Source organism: Eutrigla gurnardus, assembly GCF_963514095.1.
Source record: "Eutrigla gurnardus genome assembly, chromosome: 8".
Classification (NCBI taxonomy): Eukaryota; Metazoa; Chordata; class Actinopteri; order Perciformes; family Triglidae; genus Eutrigla; species Eutrigla gurnardus.
Window position 1 is genome coordinate 24,598,602 of NC_139922.1, and position 16,944 is coordinate 24,615,545.

At 44.7% G+C, this 16,944-nt stretch overlaps 2 protein-coding genes across 2 annotated transcripts in view; one reads left to right on the forward strand and one right to left on the reverse strand.

Annotated features, from left to right (window-relative positions):
- The window catches only part of LOC311016914 (sodium- and chloride-dependent creatine transporter 1-like), a 113,069-nt gene that overhangs the window by 38,738 nt on the left and 57,387 nt on the right, over positions 1-16,944 (forward strand). The gene's annotated exons all lie outside the window — the stretch shown is intronic.
- Positions 11,817-16,944, reverse strand: part of plxna3 (plexin A3) — a 52,141-nt gene continuing 47,013 nt past the window's right edge. Inside the window, exons 18-26 of the mRNA XM_084016375.1 lie at positions 16,584-16,743; positions 16,327-16,430; positions 14,996-15,092; positions 14,808-14,885; positions 14,387-14,499; positions 13,976-14,145; positions 13,671-13,883; positions 13,367-13,517; positions 11,817-11,948 (exon numbers count right to left, since the gene is read on the reverse strand). Of these exons, the coding sequence (XP_083872501.1) occupies positions 11,853-11,948; positions 13,367-13,517; positions 13,671-13,883; positions 13,976-14,145; positions 14,387-14,499; positions 14,808-14,885; positions 14,996-15,092; positions 16,327-16,430; positions 16,584-16,743 (1,182 nt within the window). The 3' untranslated portion in view covers positions 11,817-11,852. The remainder of the gene's footprint in view (positions 11,949-13,366; positions 13,518-13,670; positions 13,884-13,975; positions 14,146-14,386; positions 14,500-14,807; positions 14,886-14,995; positions 15,093-16,326; positions 16,431-16,583; positions 16,744-16,944) is intronic.

Below are 16,944 nucleotides of genomic sequence, written 5' to 3' on the forward strand. Positions count from 1 at the left end.
ATTTCTTCATGAAATAAGAATTTTGGGTTTATTTTATGTGTGAGAGTTCTTTTAAATTGTGTAGGAGAAGATGAATACATATTCATCATCATTATTATTATTATTAACAGACAGACAGACAGGCAGACAGACAGGCAGACATATCAAATCATTTAACCTGTAAAATAAGGAGTCTGGTGTCTGTCTGCAGTAACCAGATGACATCATGTGACCAGCTGACAGCCAATCATAAATGATGCAGCAGCTGGCCGTCTGTTGCCGGGCGGTATAACCCCGATGGGAGGAACATGAATTAAATATAAACGGAAGGAAACGTCTTTGTTTCAAATAGGACTGTTTTAAAGATACGAGGATCACGTGATTGTCCTCCATTACGGAGCAGACAGGAAGTAGATACTGGTTAACTGGTAAACTGGTTAACTGGTAAACTGGGTAAGAGAACATTTTCATCCTTCTTCATCAAAATAAACTAATTTAAAAAAAATTTTTTGCATCGTTTATAAAAACCTGAAATTGTGTCACCAGACGGCGTTTTTTATCGTGTCGCCTCAACGTGATTAAAACGGTTCAATCGAGGATGGAGGAAAACCAAAGGTAAAATTTAATCTTGCGATTCTGGAAAAGGTACGTGTTGTACTCGGCCTCAGCGAACTGTAAGTTTTATCAGCAGCAACAATACGACCACACACAAACACACACACACACACAAACACACACACACACACACATACACGCACACACACACACTCACTCACTCACAAATACACACACACATACATACACACACACACACACACACAAACACACACAAACACTCACAAATACACACACACACACACAAACACACGCACACACACACAAACACATACATGCACACACATACACACACTCACGCACTCACTCACTCACTCACAAATACACACACATACAAACACACATACACATACAAACACACATACACACACACAGACACACTCACTCACTCACTCACACACACACACACACACACATACAAACACACGTACACACACACGAAAGCGGCGACTGTGTGTTTTAGAGTCTGGGACGGCTGCCCGTAAAAACTCTCATTATCTCCATGGCAACGGGCCCACCGGACTACAGACGGGGAACTGAAACCTTCTGCTGATGAAGCTGCGTTCAAACACCAGCAGACAGAACGGTTCCACTGTGTTTGTTGGGGAGTTGGCTGGCGTGTGTGTGTGTCGGTCTCGTCCTTATGTGTTTGTGGGGACCGCCGTGTGGAACCAGCCTACGAGGTCAGGCTGTAACGTACTGAACGTGGAACCACAATATCCGTGGTAACCGATGACAACCACAGTCTCGGGAGCCCAACGAGTAATAAAGCTACGCAGAAATGTTGCACATCAAGTTCCCACGACATCGGGTCGGACAAACACAGGACTTTCACCCAGGAGGGCCGACACGTTCCTCGTGTTTACAATGAATAATTCAGATGTCCCTCCAGGCCCCGCAGGAGGACGACTTTATTCTGCAACACTTCACATTACGCTTTATTTTTTTAATCAAACTTTGCTTTTGCGTTTTATTTTGAAAAGCTGCTTCATTCCTTCAGAAACTAATAGGAACGGACTCATAATCCTGTTTGTGTCGAACACACTGACGTTCCTGCTGACTCCTCATCATTTCTGTACATATGGTTGCCGCGGCGACCGCACCATGTGATCAATAGGAGCGCTGAAGCGGATCAATTGAATCCTTGTCTGTTCCACTTAATTCATTGATTAGGAGCTAATGGACGGCCTCCTTAACGAGGCATTAGCTAATTGGCTGTGTGCGTCTGTGTGTGTGTGCGTCTGTGTGTGTGTGTGTACAATATTGAGAAGAGGAATTCGAAAAATGTAAAGAATGAAAGAAAGGCGCAGTCGAAGGTAGAAGTTCACTTCCCATCTTGCACCTGTCCTACTGTCCTGTCCTACGAGTTTAGACGTTCCTGCTCTCCTGAAGATGAATCTGTTTAACTGAGAGGATCACATCGTGGATCACATGGTGCATCACAGGGTTTGGGATGGAACTGATTTCACAGCCTAAATATACGGTCCAGTAATTAGTCAGTACCTAAACTTCATTCCCTTGTGTTGTAAAGTTTGCACGAGGACATAATGTGTTAGTTTGGGTCTGGTTTAATCTCTGGACAGCAGACTTTATTTTGATCCATTAATCCAACGCTACTGTTGCCAGTTCCCATTACAGACCCCACCTGAGAGTAGGCCAGTCCGATGGGACCTGGCTATCGCTTGGAAACAGGCTCAGTCCTCTCACAGGAGAAGCTCATTGACCCAAATATCTTTGTTAATGAACAAGCGAGTCTCGGTCCAGTCTAATCTCTGGAGGTCTGCTCAGAGAGTAGTCTGATCCACTGGGACGTATCACATAAATAAGAATCTAAAAATGTAAATATGAAATTAAAAGTCATTAAATGCTGATGAAAATAATTAACTTTCTCTCACAGCTCCTCACAGCTCTGTGTTCGGTCTCGTCTCCGGAGACGGGCGGCTAATTTTCTCCTGAGGGATTGTGGGTATTTTCATCTGACTAACAAACACCGAGAGCCTCATTAGCTGCAGCTCCAAGGGAGAGAAGATTGGGTACGGTCTAATCCCTGGATGACTGGGTCTCTTTGCTCACCGTGTTCTGTTGAAATGTTTCCAATGTCAGTGAAGTTTATTTTATCTTTTCATTAAACGTCTGGAAAACAATCTTTCAAACTAAAACATTGTATTCAACATTTCAACCCAAATATCTCCACTTCACCTTCCGCATATATTCAATAATCAGTTTTTATCTACAGAATGTAAATAAAAATAGTTGGCATTGACTCTCCTCTAAACGTCACCCTCAAACCTAATTACCTACGTTATGGGGGCATGTGTCCACATTCTGTCCCCACATGACAGGGAAAACACACACTCACACACACAAAGATAACAGAGCTCCTGAAAGAGAGAGACAGACAGACAGACAGACAGACAGACAGACAGACAGACAGCTGTGTTATCTGTCTCTTCTCCCTCATATCTGTTTTTCTTCTCTTCCTCTAAAATGTGCTGTTAATGGACATCTCCCATGACCAACCATCATTTATTAATGACACACACACACACACACACACACACACACACACACACACACACACACACACACACACACACACACACACACACACACACACACACACACACACACACACACACACACACACACACACACACACACACACACACACAGACCACTCCCTGATGCTGTTCTGTCCCGGTCGTCTCCGTTTGAATCTCTCGTAAACAGATTTCATGTTTTCGTTCCCGCAGGTCGGATTATAGTCCGACACCTTTGATCAATAAATATGGTGAAGCGTCTTCATGTTTATGAACTACGTGTCTTTGTTTCGGACACTCAGATATCAAGGTTGTGGTCGACGATGACGAACAACAATGTTCCATCGTCATAGAGACGATCAATTAAATACGGAGGGAACAGAAGTACTTATATTATCAGCTGCAGAGAGGGAACATCCATGCATGTTTGGATATGTACTTCTATGTATCTAGTTGTATCTACGTATCACGTAGGGATGCAACAGTACAGTTAGCCCACGCTTCAGTACGTACCTCGGTTCCTGGGTTACGGTTCTGTTTCGGTACATATTTGGTGTGCAAGGAGAAAAAGACAGACAGACAGATATCTAGACAGTTAGGTAGGTATCTAGTAAGTTAGGTATCTATGTATCTAGTTTGGTATCTAAGTAGTTTGGTATATAGGTGTCTAGTTAGGTATTTATGTATCTAGGTAGTTAGGTAACTAGGTAGCTAACTAACTTGTTCTTCTCCAGTGAGGAGCGTTAAATATTGGTGGAATTAGCCAGCTAGCTAACTAGCCAGCATTCTGCTAGCTAGCTGGTACTTTTTACGATGTTATTCTGCTAACGTACTTATCAGTTTGTGTTTGTGGATCATCAGACTGAAACTGAATGAGAACGGCCGTCAAACAATCAGACGCTGGATGTAGAAGAGAGAATCTGCTGAGTCGACGTGTTGCTCCTCAATTATTATTATTAAAAAGTCCATTTAATCACATGATATTTTCATCTGAAAGTCTCTCGACTCCACAAACATCAGCAGAATCAAAACACACGACTGAAGAAATTATGAGTGTGTGTCTCTCTATGTGTGTGTGTGTCTCTCTATGTGTGTGTGTGTGTGTGTGTGTCTATGAGTGTGTGTGTGTGTGTGTCTATGAGTGTGTGTGTCTATGAGTGTGTGTGTGTGTGTCTATGAGTGTGTGTGTCTCAGTGTGAAGCTTCCAGCAGAGACGAAGAAACGCATGACTCAGCGTTTTTTATCGTTTATGATGAACGGTTAATTTGGGAGAGTGGCTGTGTGTGTGTGTGTGTGTGTGTGTGTGTAAAACACCTGTAGATGCTGAGTGGGCAGCTGGTTAACTGGCAGCACATTCTGAGTCAGGGCTTTATACACACACACACACACACACACACACACACACACACACACACACACACACACACACACACACACACACACACACACACATCAAAGCTTTAATCTTTAACGAAGCTCGTCATGTTAATGAGCCTTGAGTCGGACACAAAGCACTAAGCTCCGCCAACCTCCCACTAATACACTGGGCTGATTGGCAGTGATGTCACACTCAATCACCGTGACATCATAGATGATTGACAGCTGAGCTGCAGTTCCTCTAACATCCAGCAGTTGGATCAGACCTCCGATGTCCAGACAAAGATACAAAGTAACTGATGCATGAGTTTGATTATTGATCAGAACGGAACACCTCCTCTGGTCATGTGACACAAACTTACAAACATTCTTTACGTTTTTTTATGAAGAGAACAGGCGAATTCGACTTGATGTAGCCGCCTGCAGCGCGCTACCTAACGTGATGTATTGTGGGTTGAAAGCGATGCATGATGGCTAGAATTTGTGTCCGACTTAGCAGCCGACTGCAAAGACGTCACAGGGTCGCGACCATATCACGTGACCCAAAACATCGCGGGAACAAGTTTTTAAGAGCCGCTTCTTGCAGCGCTTGGCAGCGCGGTGAACGGTGGCTGCAACTGGCTTGTCCACACCTCCGCTACAGTGGAATGGTTCTCATTGGTTAAAAGTTCAATGACGTGTGTTCAGGTCCGCACTCGGCGGCCACCTTGTGGTGAAATGATTTAATGATTTGCCTTTTTATTTTGGTCGCATTGATCTCATGGCTTGATTTAAAGTTCCGTGCATTGTGTTGTGAGTAGGCCTATTATATGTGAGGTCTGGTTAATACAAACATAGAATGATAATACAAATATACTGGAAAAAAGAATGCCTTCCACATTCCGCCTTACGTGTGTGTGTGTGTGTGTGTGTATATATATATATATATATATATAATATCCTCTTTGGTTTGCTGCTGCGTTCTATCGCTTGAGCACCATAGTCACGTTGACTTTGTTGTCCGACTTGACGGCGTTTGGCTGCCGTCTCTTTTAGAGCCCGCCCCCTCAGACACCTGCAGCTCTCGTCGGCGTGGTAAATCAAGTCAAGTCAAGACCATCCCGAACAAGCCTAATATCAGTCAGTTACTCACCAGCATCGGCTAGCAGCGAGGGGGAGGAGACTGTCTATGGTCCCCCAGAGGTCTAGATAGTAGTTCACATTAGTCCAGAGACCAGACCAGACTATGTGGAGGAACCAGAGACTGTCTATGGTCCCCCAGAGGTCTAGATAGTAGTTCACATTAGTCCAGAGACCAGACCAGACTATGTGGAGGAACCAGAGACTGTCTGTGGTCCACCAATAAAGAATCAAACATCGTCGTCGTCTCTACATGGGAATGTTTCAAAGTAATGCAGCTTCTATTCTTTCCTTCAATCATTCATACTTTTAACAGATAAATAAATATGATTTTCAATGTGACGAGAGTGAACATCAACAAACAAGAAAAACACAAAATAACTTGAGTCTTTTCCATTACACTTTAGTGAAATCACACAAATATACAAACTCAGCAGAAGGCAATGGCAATGGTATAAAAACGGACACAGGCTATTACATGAAGAAGGTTCATCGTCATCATTACATCATCAACTCAGCAGAAATAAAAACTAAATAAAAAAACAAGGCAATGGCGAATGGTATCAAAAAAATGGGCCCCGACTACTTCCTGGAAAGTGCTGAATCAAGGCGATGTGTTTCTGCGTTTTCAGTGTTTCCAGGTGGCGAGAGCGAGCTAGTGGCGGCGGGAGGCGGTCGAATGTGAACGCTGTGATGTCATTGCGTACGGGTTGCCTTTAATAACAATAATAATATTATAAATAATATTAATAAAGTCGTCCGACCCCACGTTCAGGCTCGGGGGAGTCCAGTGATTTGGAGGCTGCTATGATACAATGACACTTGCTGGGATTGGCTGTCGGCCCAACTCGTCCGTCAGGAGTGGGAGGGGCTTATAGCAAGGGGGCGGAATCATGGACTCAACGGGAGATCGGTGGCGTCACCTCGTTTTAAATCTGATTATAAACCGTCTCATTTAACTCCATCGATCTCCCGTCAAACCAATGAATCTGATCGATTGATAACTAATTGATTGATAACATTTATGCAACAACCAATGACATTAAACCCAATGAGAGATTTAAAATAACAAACATTTCCCAGTGAGAACAGGGATTTGTCCTGATTGCTTTTTGTTAATCAATAAGGGATGGATTGATCTCCTGCGAGATCCGAGGGCTCTGATTGGTTAAAACTCCACCGTGTCCCGTTAGAGACGTCAGCATCCCGATTAAAAGTCGATCAACCGACGGACGATTCCCATCGATCAAATCCATCGATCCGTCTCTGTGGTTAACAGACGGTTGGATGGATCTGAACACAGACAGGATGGGAAACGACCAATCAGAAGCCTCGATGACTTCAGACTCACAATCAATAATAAAGAACGCCACCTTCACCGATCAGGTGACTCTTCGCTGGTCATTTCCCAGCATGCACCGGGGTTGTCCTGACGTGTGTGTGTGTGTTTCTCTCGTTAACGCTGTACAAACCAATAAAACCGTTTACGTCTCAGCAATAAATAGAACTCATGGTAAAATAAATTAAAAGAAAATAAATATCTCAACGCTGGAGAACATTAAAAACTCTGAGTGTGTGTGTGTGTGTGTGCAGGTGAATGTGTCTAAAACCAGGCATCAATCCGATTATTTTTAGTTTGCTGTTCCAGGAATTAGACCCGGCCCTCCCACCGGCCTCTTCAGTCTCAGTAGCTCCTCCCAGCTGTGTGTGTGTAGAGACAACATGCGCTCACACACACACACACACACACACACACACACACACACACACACACACACACACACACACACACACACACACACACACACACACACACACACACACACACACACACACACACACGTGGAGTTGAACCTGCATCGGTTTCTCAGAAAGTTTGTGTCTTCAAGAAGAAGAGCCGATAATGACGATTATTGTGATTATGATGATTATTATCGTCTGACGCTAACGCTCATACGATTCCTGAGATTTCAGCACAGAAAGCAAAACGATACTTTTCTCGTTACCGTGACGACGGAAACATTTTTATCAAAATAAACGTAAATGTTAAACGGCGTAGGCGGATTGAAAACCTTGTCCAATCAGATCGGTCCGTGTGTTTGAGGTTGGAGCCACCCTCGTCGCCATGTAAACACACAGGTGGGTTCGTCTCTGTGACGACCGTCTCCATGACGACCGGCTCATCGCTTCGCGCTTCTCTGTACAATTTGGTTCGTAGCAAAAACAGTTTTGAGGCTCGATGAATCCGTCGCGATGAAGACGAGGAACTAGATCTGGTTTACGATCCCACGACTAGACCACGTAGTGGATCACGTTGGGGTTCAGAGTCCCAGAAGTCCACATAGGGAGGAGGTCTGGATTGCGGTCTCAACCTCACCAAGTAGTTTTGTTAAACTTGCTGAGTCATTTTTAATCTGATTTTACTTTAACGAACCACATGGTTGAGTTCGATGGTTTGATATTAATGATGAAAATGTTTGGATTTAATTCATTTTATTAATTCTTGCTGCTCTTTAGCTATAAATATTAAATATGTTTATTCCTTTATGTTGATGCTTCTAGTTGGAAACAGAAATGTTTTTAGTTTTGTCGCATAAATCTTCCTTTTGGTCTGTTATCGTTTTACTGATTCAGCTGGAGGAGGAGGAAGAGGAGGCAGAGGAGGAGGAAGAGGGGGAGGGGGAGGAGGTCCTCTCCCACCCCTCAGGGAGGTTTTCTCCTCCCGGCCAGTTTGATGGATGACGTTGCCTCCATCTTTTCCTCCCTGATCAGTATTCTCCTTCTCTCCTGCTCTCAGTATTCCAGTAGCGTCTCCTTCCATCCCTCCTCCTCCTCTTCCTCTCACTTTAACATGCAGAAAGAGAGTCTGACCTCCTCTTTCATCCCGTTCTACTCCAACATTATTTCTCCTCTCTGCATCTGATCAGCTCTTCCTCCTCCTCTTAACCTTTCCTCTTTCTTCCTCCTCCCCGTGACGCTCCTCTTCCTCCCTTTTCAGCATGCAGCAGGCGTTTCCACCTCCTCCTCCTCTATAACATCTCCTCCCTCCTCCCTTCTTCACGCAACTAAAGAAAACAGGATAAAAACGACGAATTAAAGGCTGATGAGTTTAAAGGCAGAGATTCAGACTGATTTTAAGTTTAGCTGCAGTTTATTCCACACACACACACACACACACACACACACACACACACACACACACACACACACACACACACACACACACACACACACACACACACACACACACACACACACACACACACACACACACAGGTTGGATGAACAGTGGTCTTGGTAGTGGCTTCCCTCCCTCTTCTTCTATAATTCATCATCTAAAAGGCAGTCTTTCATCAGGACCCTCCTCCTCCTCCTCTTCATCACTCGGGTCCGTTTGGCCCCAAACATTCAAACGACAGTGAAACAACAGCAAGAAAATAAAAATCAAAGGTGCTTGGTAGCTTTATGGCAGAGAGCCAGAAGAGACGCTGTGGTGGAACATTCTCACACTCGGCCGATCTGAAGGAGGGAACGAGGAGATGTGGACGAGCGGAAACATCTTCCTGTTATTGAACCAGGCGGAGGAGAAAAAGAAACCGATTCAAAGAAATGTTCAAACCCATCGTGAGTTTTCAAAAAGGTCAAATATCAACGTTCAACGTAAAAAAAGATCTGATCCAGTCGTGTGAAGTGAAAATGTTCGACCACAGTACGGAGAGATGTTTTGGGGGGATGAAGGGGGCAGCGTTGCCAGGTTCAAACCGTCCTTTAAAACCAGCGTGCACCCGGAGAATAAGAGCCGTTCACACCAACGCCGTGGGTTTACTTCCAGCTGGTCTCGGTCTCGCGTCACGTTCAGGGACATTCAGAAAACTAAGTCAAATTCATCAGGATCCTTTTTCCTGGTGGACTCGTGAATTAAACTACGTGACGATGTAACGTCCAGATCTGGTGACGTATGAAACATTTAAAAGACGATTTAAGGTTAAAGGTTGCATACCCGAGACCGACCCGGTGGTGTGAAGGACCCACATTCTTCTGTAGCACAAAACAAAGATGCCCAACGAGGCGCCGCATGCAGCAGTTTGACCCCCTTCAATCATATCTCGGGGGCTGCCTCGCCATTCGATACCCCCTACACTCCGGTCCGTTTGGCAAACGTCCACATACAGAGCAGATGATTCAGTTCAGTCCGGTTGGATCCGGTTCAGTACGTTGTGGTCTGATGGTGTGTGGATGGACAGGTTTGGGTCCCGCCCTCCTGGCTCTCTCTCTTCATCCAGACTCTGATGTAGCATAATGTTCAGCTTTATACAAGTTCAGCTCCTTAAAATCCATACTTTCAAATCCACAAAGTTCTTATTACATGTTAACATTTCAATATTTCTTTTTTTCCTTTCTTTTTGTATTCTTTTTGAACTTTTATACTTCATCATCATCATCATTATTATTATTATTATTATTATTATTTTCTTTTTTTGTTGTTTACAATTATGGCCACAAGTCTTAAAAGTTTTTGAATCCGGTCCAGGTTGTTTTTTGATCCGGGTTTGGTCCAAGTCCGGTCCAGTTCTGACGCGATCCGGTCCGGTCTTTACATGGCACTGGGCTTGTAGCGCTGCACAGTATTTCCCCCTGGGCACAGTTAGCATGGCGCTGTGAAGCATGGCTGTATGTGGGTGTATGTGCAAGGTCCGACGATAGAGCGATCCGCAACCAGGGTCTTGGTATACCGTCTGGTGCTGAATCCAGAACCCCCTTTCCAGGTTGTTCTGGTCCTGAAATATGACGCTTTTGGTAGTTCTTCACTTCGGAAACATTAGCGAGTCAACCTGCTTGTTTACAGACCTTGCCTGTGCTGGAATGTATTCAAAACGTAATTCTGGATTAATTTCTGTTTGATTATTCATGATTCTGTCAAATTCCACAGTCTTGATTGGTCGGGCAGTACATTACTAAAGAGTCTTCCTGGCCAATAGGATGGCCAGAGGCCAGTGTGACTGACCAATGACAAAGCGGGGTTGGGGGTAGGGGAGGAGGCAGAATGAAGAAGGAAAGGAAGGGAAGGGAAGGTGTCAGGACAAGAACGGGTATGGACACAGGTACTGGTCAGTCGGTAGGCTTCGGGCTCAGTGTGCTGTGGTCCAGAGTGATTGTCCAGAGAAAGTTACACAGAAAACTTGTAGATCCTGATGATTTGATCCAAGGTCAAATCAAATAGCCTCAGCTCGTAGAGTCCTTAATCGTCATCCCTAAAGATGAATTCCTGTTCCTGGATTCCATATCTCTTGAGACGAAGCAGTGATTTCATGGTTGGGTCAAGTCATCTGGGTTTAGGACATCAGTTTGTTAGCTTCCAAGCAACCTCCCGAAGCAACAAGTTTGACTTCATTTCTTAAAGGTTGACCTGAACCTCTTATTTTGAATTCGGATTCTCCCAAACAAGGCAAGGACCTCAAGTTGAGGACAAAATGGCCCAGATGTCTGTGGTATGCCTCGACCTGCCCTTTTGAAAACCAGCCCAGATTCGTCTAGAATGCGAAGAGTCTCGAGTTAAATTAAAACCTGGAGCTTCTTGATCCTTCAAACCAGAACAAGCCTTTGAAGGTGAAGTCCGCAGCTTTGACACAATCTTGACCTTTTGCTTTTCAACCTTCTTGGTCTAGTTTGTAAAGTTCCCAACCAAGCTGGGGATCCGGAAGTAGGGTCAGTTAGGCCTCACATACGTTGTTTGGTGTGACCAATTCTTCAGCCTTGTTTCAAGGTCTTTCCACAGCCACGCCCCCTTGCTTTGATCCCTGCTTTTACCTGCAGTGAATTTAAATCCAAACCAACGCATCTTGAAGGTTCGGTTTTTTGCCCCAAAATGACTCTAGTCGACGTCAACGTCACATTGTAAATGTATCCAAATAGGTTGCAAACTTCTGCCCCAAACCCAACCGAACGGAGGTAGTCGGGGTCTCAGCCATCCAGTTGATCAGTCTTCAAATCAATCAATCAATCAGTTGACAAATAAATTACTGATGGACTGATTGCTTAAAGGGCCAGAACTGTGGCTGTCAGTTCAGTCCAACTGAGTGGTTCAGCTGACTGTATAAACAGTTCAGAAAAACCAAATGCCTTCACATCCCCAAACCCCATTCTTCTTACCCCAACCCCCCCACCCCACCCCCCACCCCCTCCTTCCATCGATCCATCAGTCCAAGCGTCCCTCCCCTCCTCTCAGCTGCTCCCAGACATCAGGTTGATGGCTTGCTCCAGTTTGTGCCTCAGTTTGTGTTTGCGACAGTAACCGTCCCGGTCCAACGCTGTCAGGATCTGCAGAGACGGAGGACATACAATACGGGTCAAAGCACTAGAAGGAGAACCGGAGTAGAAAGGAGATTAAACCGTTCTCAGAGGTCATGTGATCAGTCCAAAAGAAAATGGTGATTGTTGTTAGTTGTCATGGTGTCAACACACGTCAGTGAGGCTGTAAATTGTAGTAGTGCAAAGTAGTGAGTCATGTTCCAGCATCAGTGTAGTTTCCTCCGCTGTGATCAGAGTGAGGATGTTAAATGTTCCTCATGTCGTCTATCTCTACCTGTCTGTCTCTACCTGTCTGTCTGTCTCTCTCTGCTTCCTTATGTTACCACTCCACTGGTAGTCACTGCTGGGGACCCTCAGGGAGTCCAGGACTTGTCGGAAGTTGGTTCACTTTGTACATTAGTAACCCGCCCCTGATTGCCCTGATACAATAAACAGGGTTCCTACACCTTCTCCAAAGTCAAATTCAAGCACTTTTCAAGCACTTCAAGGTGCATTTCCATGCTTTTCCAGCACCTTCCAGCTGTGGTAAACATATATACAAACATATATTGATACATATTTGTATCAATACAATGGTCAGTATTCAGTCTACTTATTATGTCACTTGTTGATCACATTAAATGAGATGTTATTGTCCTCTAAACAACCAACATGATGTTTGGAGACAGCTTTTTACAGAAGGACCACAAATGAAAGGAAAACTAATTCCACTAACAGATCCACAGAAATATAATCACCAACTATTTTCATCATCTGTTCATCATCAAAAGTCATTTTTCATAAAGAAATGTCAGAAAATGCTGTTTTCAGTCCCTCAAATATGGAGATCTTCTTTTCTCTGTTATATCATATTATGTCATCACATAGAACACACATGTCAAGCACTTTCAAGCACTTTATTCTAAATCCAAGCACTTTTCAAACCTTGAAAACACCACACTCAAATTCAAGTGTTTTCAAGGATTTCCAGCACCCGTACCCACCCTGCATATAACACTTTATGAAAATGAAGTTTGTTCCCCGAGGGGCGGAGCCACATGAAATATGAATCATCCCCAGGGAACCATGAACGTGCTCTGAATATTTAAGTGCCCATTAGATTAGAACACTTACAGTCCAACTATGGTGTGAAAGTGAAGATGGGATAGATCGCCTGACATTCTCTACAGATATTCATGGCGCCTAATGGATGACTTCTAATGACTTTAAGCGATTGCCTGACTTTTCATTTTGTGGCGCTCCGAGGTCGGCTCGGTGAGAAACTGTCTGGGCATTTTGCAGAGTGAAGCCGGGACCAGAGCCAGCACTGATGAGTGTGAGGTCGCTGCTCTGCTGTACAACAGAGAGTTAAGGCCTCCAACATCACAAAGCTCCAGATTCATATATTTATAATCGGACTCTCGGCGTGACATCACAGACCGCCTCACCTCTTCCTTGTACTTGTTGATGTAGAAGTAGAGCTCACTGAGCGCGCTCAGCGTGTTGAACTCGGTGCCGTGCAGACGGGACTGCTCCACCAGGTAGGCGTCCATGTCCTGGTCACTGATGCTGGGCATCTTCGCTATATCCCTGTAGTACCTGGAGGACACACACACACACACACACGCATACAATTTCAAACTTTATTCATCATTTCAACAAGTTAATTCAGAAGTCTTCAACGTTTTCAGGCCAAGGACCCCCAAGGCCTATAGAGACCCGGTGGAGGGACCAGGTTAGGATGGTAGCTACCTCTCCACCCAGCTCTTGTAGTTGGGGATGTCTTTAGCGTAGAGCAGCTTGTTGGACGGCGAGTCTTTGCCGAGCCGGTGTTCGGACGTCGAGCAGGAGTCCATGAAGGTCTGGGCGACGACGGACAGACAGGCGTCGGTGATGCTGCTCTTGTGGATGTCGAACACAAACTGAGGGTTTTTTATAACGTTGACCCAGAACCTGAGAGGAAGGCTGCCGACACACAGAAGGAAAAGACTCGTTGAATATTCAAACTGTCATTGTCAACCTTGTTGTGAGACCAGTCCGTTCTGATTGGCTCTCACCAGTTGCTCTTCCAGGTGTGTCGGACGTCCGGGTCGCTGATCTGCCGTTTGTCGGCCTGCTCGTCCAGGAAGTCAAACATGTACTTGATGGCCAATGGGAGAGCAGAGCCCCGGTGGGCGGTGCTGAACACCGTCTCAAACAGGTCGTCCACAAACTTCTGCAGCGTCCCCTGGTGGTGGGAGGACCAAAGCAGGAAGAAAAAGGTTTGATAAAGATGAAAATAAAAAGCAAACTGTGGTGTGCTGCCTTTGTCTGCTTCTGAGTAACAGGTGAGGTCTCACTGGAGGGTCTGAGTAACAGTACACAGGTGAGGTCTCACTGGAGGGTCTGAGTAACAGTACACAGGTGAGGTCTCACTGGAGGGTCTGAGTAACAGTACACAGGTGAGGTCTCACTGGAGGGTCCGTTACCTTGGTAGCCAACAGTCTGGTCAGGTAGATCTCAGAAACCATCTTGCTGCCTCGGTCTCCTTCTCTCTGATCACTGTGCTCGTGATTCTTCACCAGGTGCCACAGTTTAGTCCCTGAAACAGTAAACAGTACTGATCAATACTACAACTACTACTACCAGACCTGGGAGGGGACCTCCACGAGGACCAGAGCCTCGTTACAATCACAGGCCTTTTCTCTCTCTACTGAAATTAAACCATCAGAACGTTAGAAAACCTGGACAGTGTTATATAGTCCACTGTAGTGAGTTATATAGTCCACTGTAGTGAGTAAAATTGTCTTTTTAAGAATAAAAGAAGTTGGAAGTTATTCTATGCATGTTAACACAGACAGTTTGTTACTAGTACTACAACTGGTACTATTACTAGTAGTGCTGTTATACCTGTCTCCTGGTCCGGCGTGATCATTGGAGCTCTGGATCTCAGACTGTCAGGACTGCTGGACGTCCGTAGTAACGACTCTGAAGACATGAAGACAGAAGGAGATCAATTATCTGATGAGCGATTAGCTAACTGCTAGTGTGTGTGTGTGTGTGTGTATGTCTGTGCGTGGCGTCTCAGTCCTTCGTACCGTATCTGCTCAGAGATCTGGTGAAGGTGAAGGAGTTGGCGATGTTGTATGCAGAGACCTGCTTCTGGACCAGCGCCACCAGAGAGCCGTCCGTTACCTAGCAACGCACAGCAACACATCAGTCAATCAGCCAATCACTCCGTCAATCAGCTGACTAATTATCTGTCCAGTCAGCCGACTCGGTCGATTCTTATCTGGTCGAGGATCTGGATTCAGTCCCCCCACTGGTGTGATAAAAAGCTCAGACTCAGCAACCTGCCGACGTGGTCAGGTGACGGTTACAGATTCAGATCTGCTTCCTGTTAAATACGTCATTCATTACAAACGCTGACGGAGGGAACAGACGCTTCTACATTTTAATCTTTCATTTAACTTTAATTAATTAACTTAACTAATCTGTTCTGTTGTAACGTGAATGTGACGTCACTGAGAAATAATCACCTCATACTAATATTATAATATATACGGTATGATACGTTACAGCTCAGCAGAAAGAGAGAATACGCGACTTTGGAGACGGATGTCTGAATAGTTAGCTAGATATCTAGGTATGCACCTAACTAGCTAGCTAGGTATCTAGTTAACTAGCTAGCTAGGTATCTAGTTATCTAGGTAAGCACCTAACTAGCTAGGTATATATTTAGCTCGGTATATAGTTATCTCGGTATGCACCTAACTAGCTATCTAGGAATCTAGTTAGCTAGTTATCTATGTATCTAGTTAGTTAGGTATCTATGTATCTAGTTAACTAGTTATCTATGTATCTAGTTAGTTAGGTATCTATGTATCTAGTTATCTATGTATCGAGTTAGCTAGAACTAGTTATCTATGTATCTAGTTAGCTAGTTATCAATTTATCTATGTATCTATTTAGTTAGGCATCTAGTAAGCTAGTTATCTGTTTATCTATGTATCTAGTTAGCTAGTTAGCTATGTATCTATTTAGTTAGGCATCTAGTAAGCTAGTTATCTGTTTATCTATGTATCTAGTTAGTTATCTATGTATCTATTTAGTTAGGCATCTAGTAAGCTAGTTATCTGTTTATCTATGTATCTAGTTAGCTATGTATCTATTTAGCTTGGCATCTAGTAAGCTAATTGTCTGTTTATCTATGTATATAGTTAGCTAGTTATCTATGTATCTATGTATCTATTTAGTTACGTATCTAGTAAGCTAGTTATCTAAGTATCTATTTATTTAGATATCTTGTAAGCTAATTAGCTACTTATCTATGTATTTAGGTATCTAGTTATGATGAGAATGTCCCTGACCCGAAGTGGACTGGCCGTCTGTGGTGCGTTCAGGACACCTGGTACAAAGCGGCGTGTACCTGATAGTGAGCCAGCGTGTTCAGTCTCTTCCAGTCGCTCTCGATCTTGGTGGTCACGTCTTCGTCCTGCAGGATGATCCGGGTCAGTCGGCCCTGACGCCACTCTGACAACACAGTGACATCACGCATAGATTATTCATTCATTGTCACTGCACCGAGCACGGAAACAACACGATGCAGGTCAGCATTCAATCAAACAGCTGTGAGAAGCGACATCCGGGAACAGGACGTGATGTGAGTGTGATGTCATGAGTTACCGAGGTCCATGTCATCGGCCTGAGGTCTCTGGGAGAACGGGATCCCCTTGTAGACCGCGTCCAGCAGCTTGTCCTTCACCTGGGTCACCGTGTCACAGTTCAACACCTTCACCGGGACCTCCGTCCCCGCCTCGCCCTCCGGGGGGATGCACATCAGGGTCTGAGAGACAGACAGGCAGAGAGACAGGCGGAGAGGCAGAGGCAGAGAGAGAGAGAGAGAGAGAGAGAGAGAGAGAGAGAGAGAGAGAGAGAGAGAGAGAGAGAGAGAGAGAGGCAGAGGCAGAGGCAGAGAGAGAGAGAGAGAGAGAGAGAGAGAGAGAGAGTGTGAGAGACAGTTGAGCATTAATTCAACTTTGTGAAC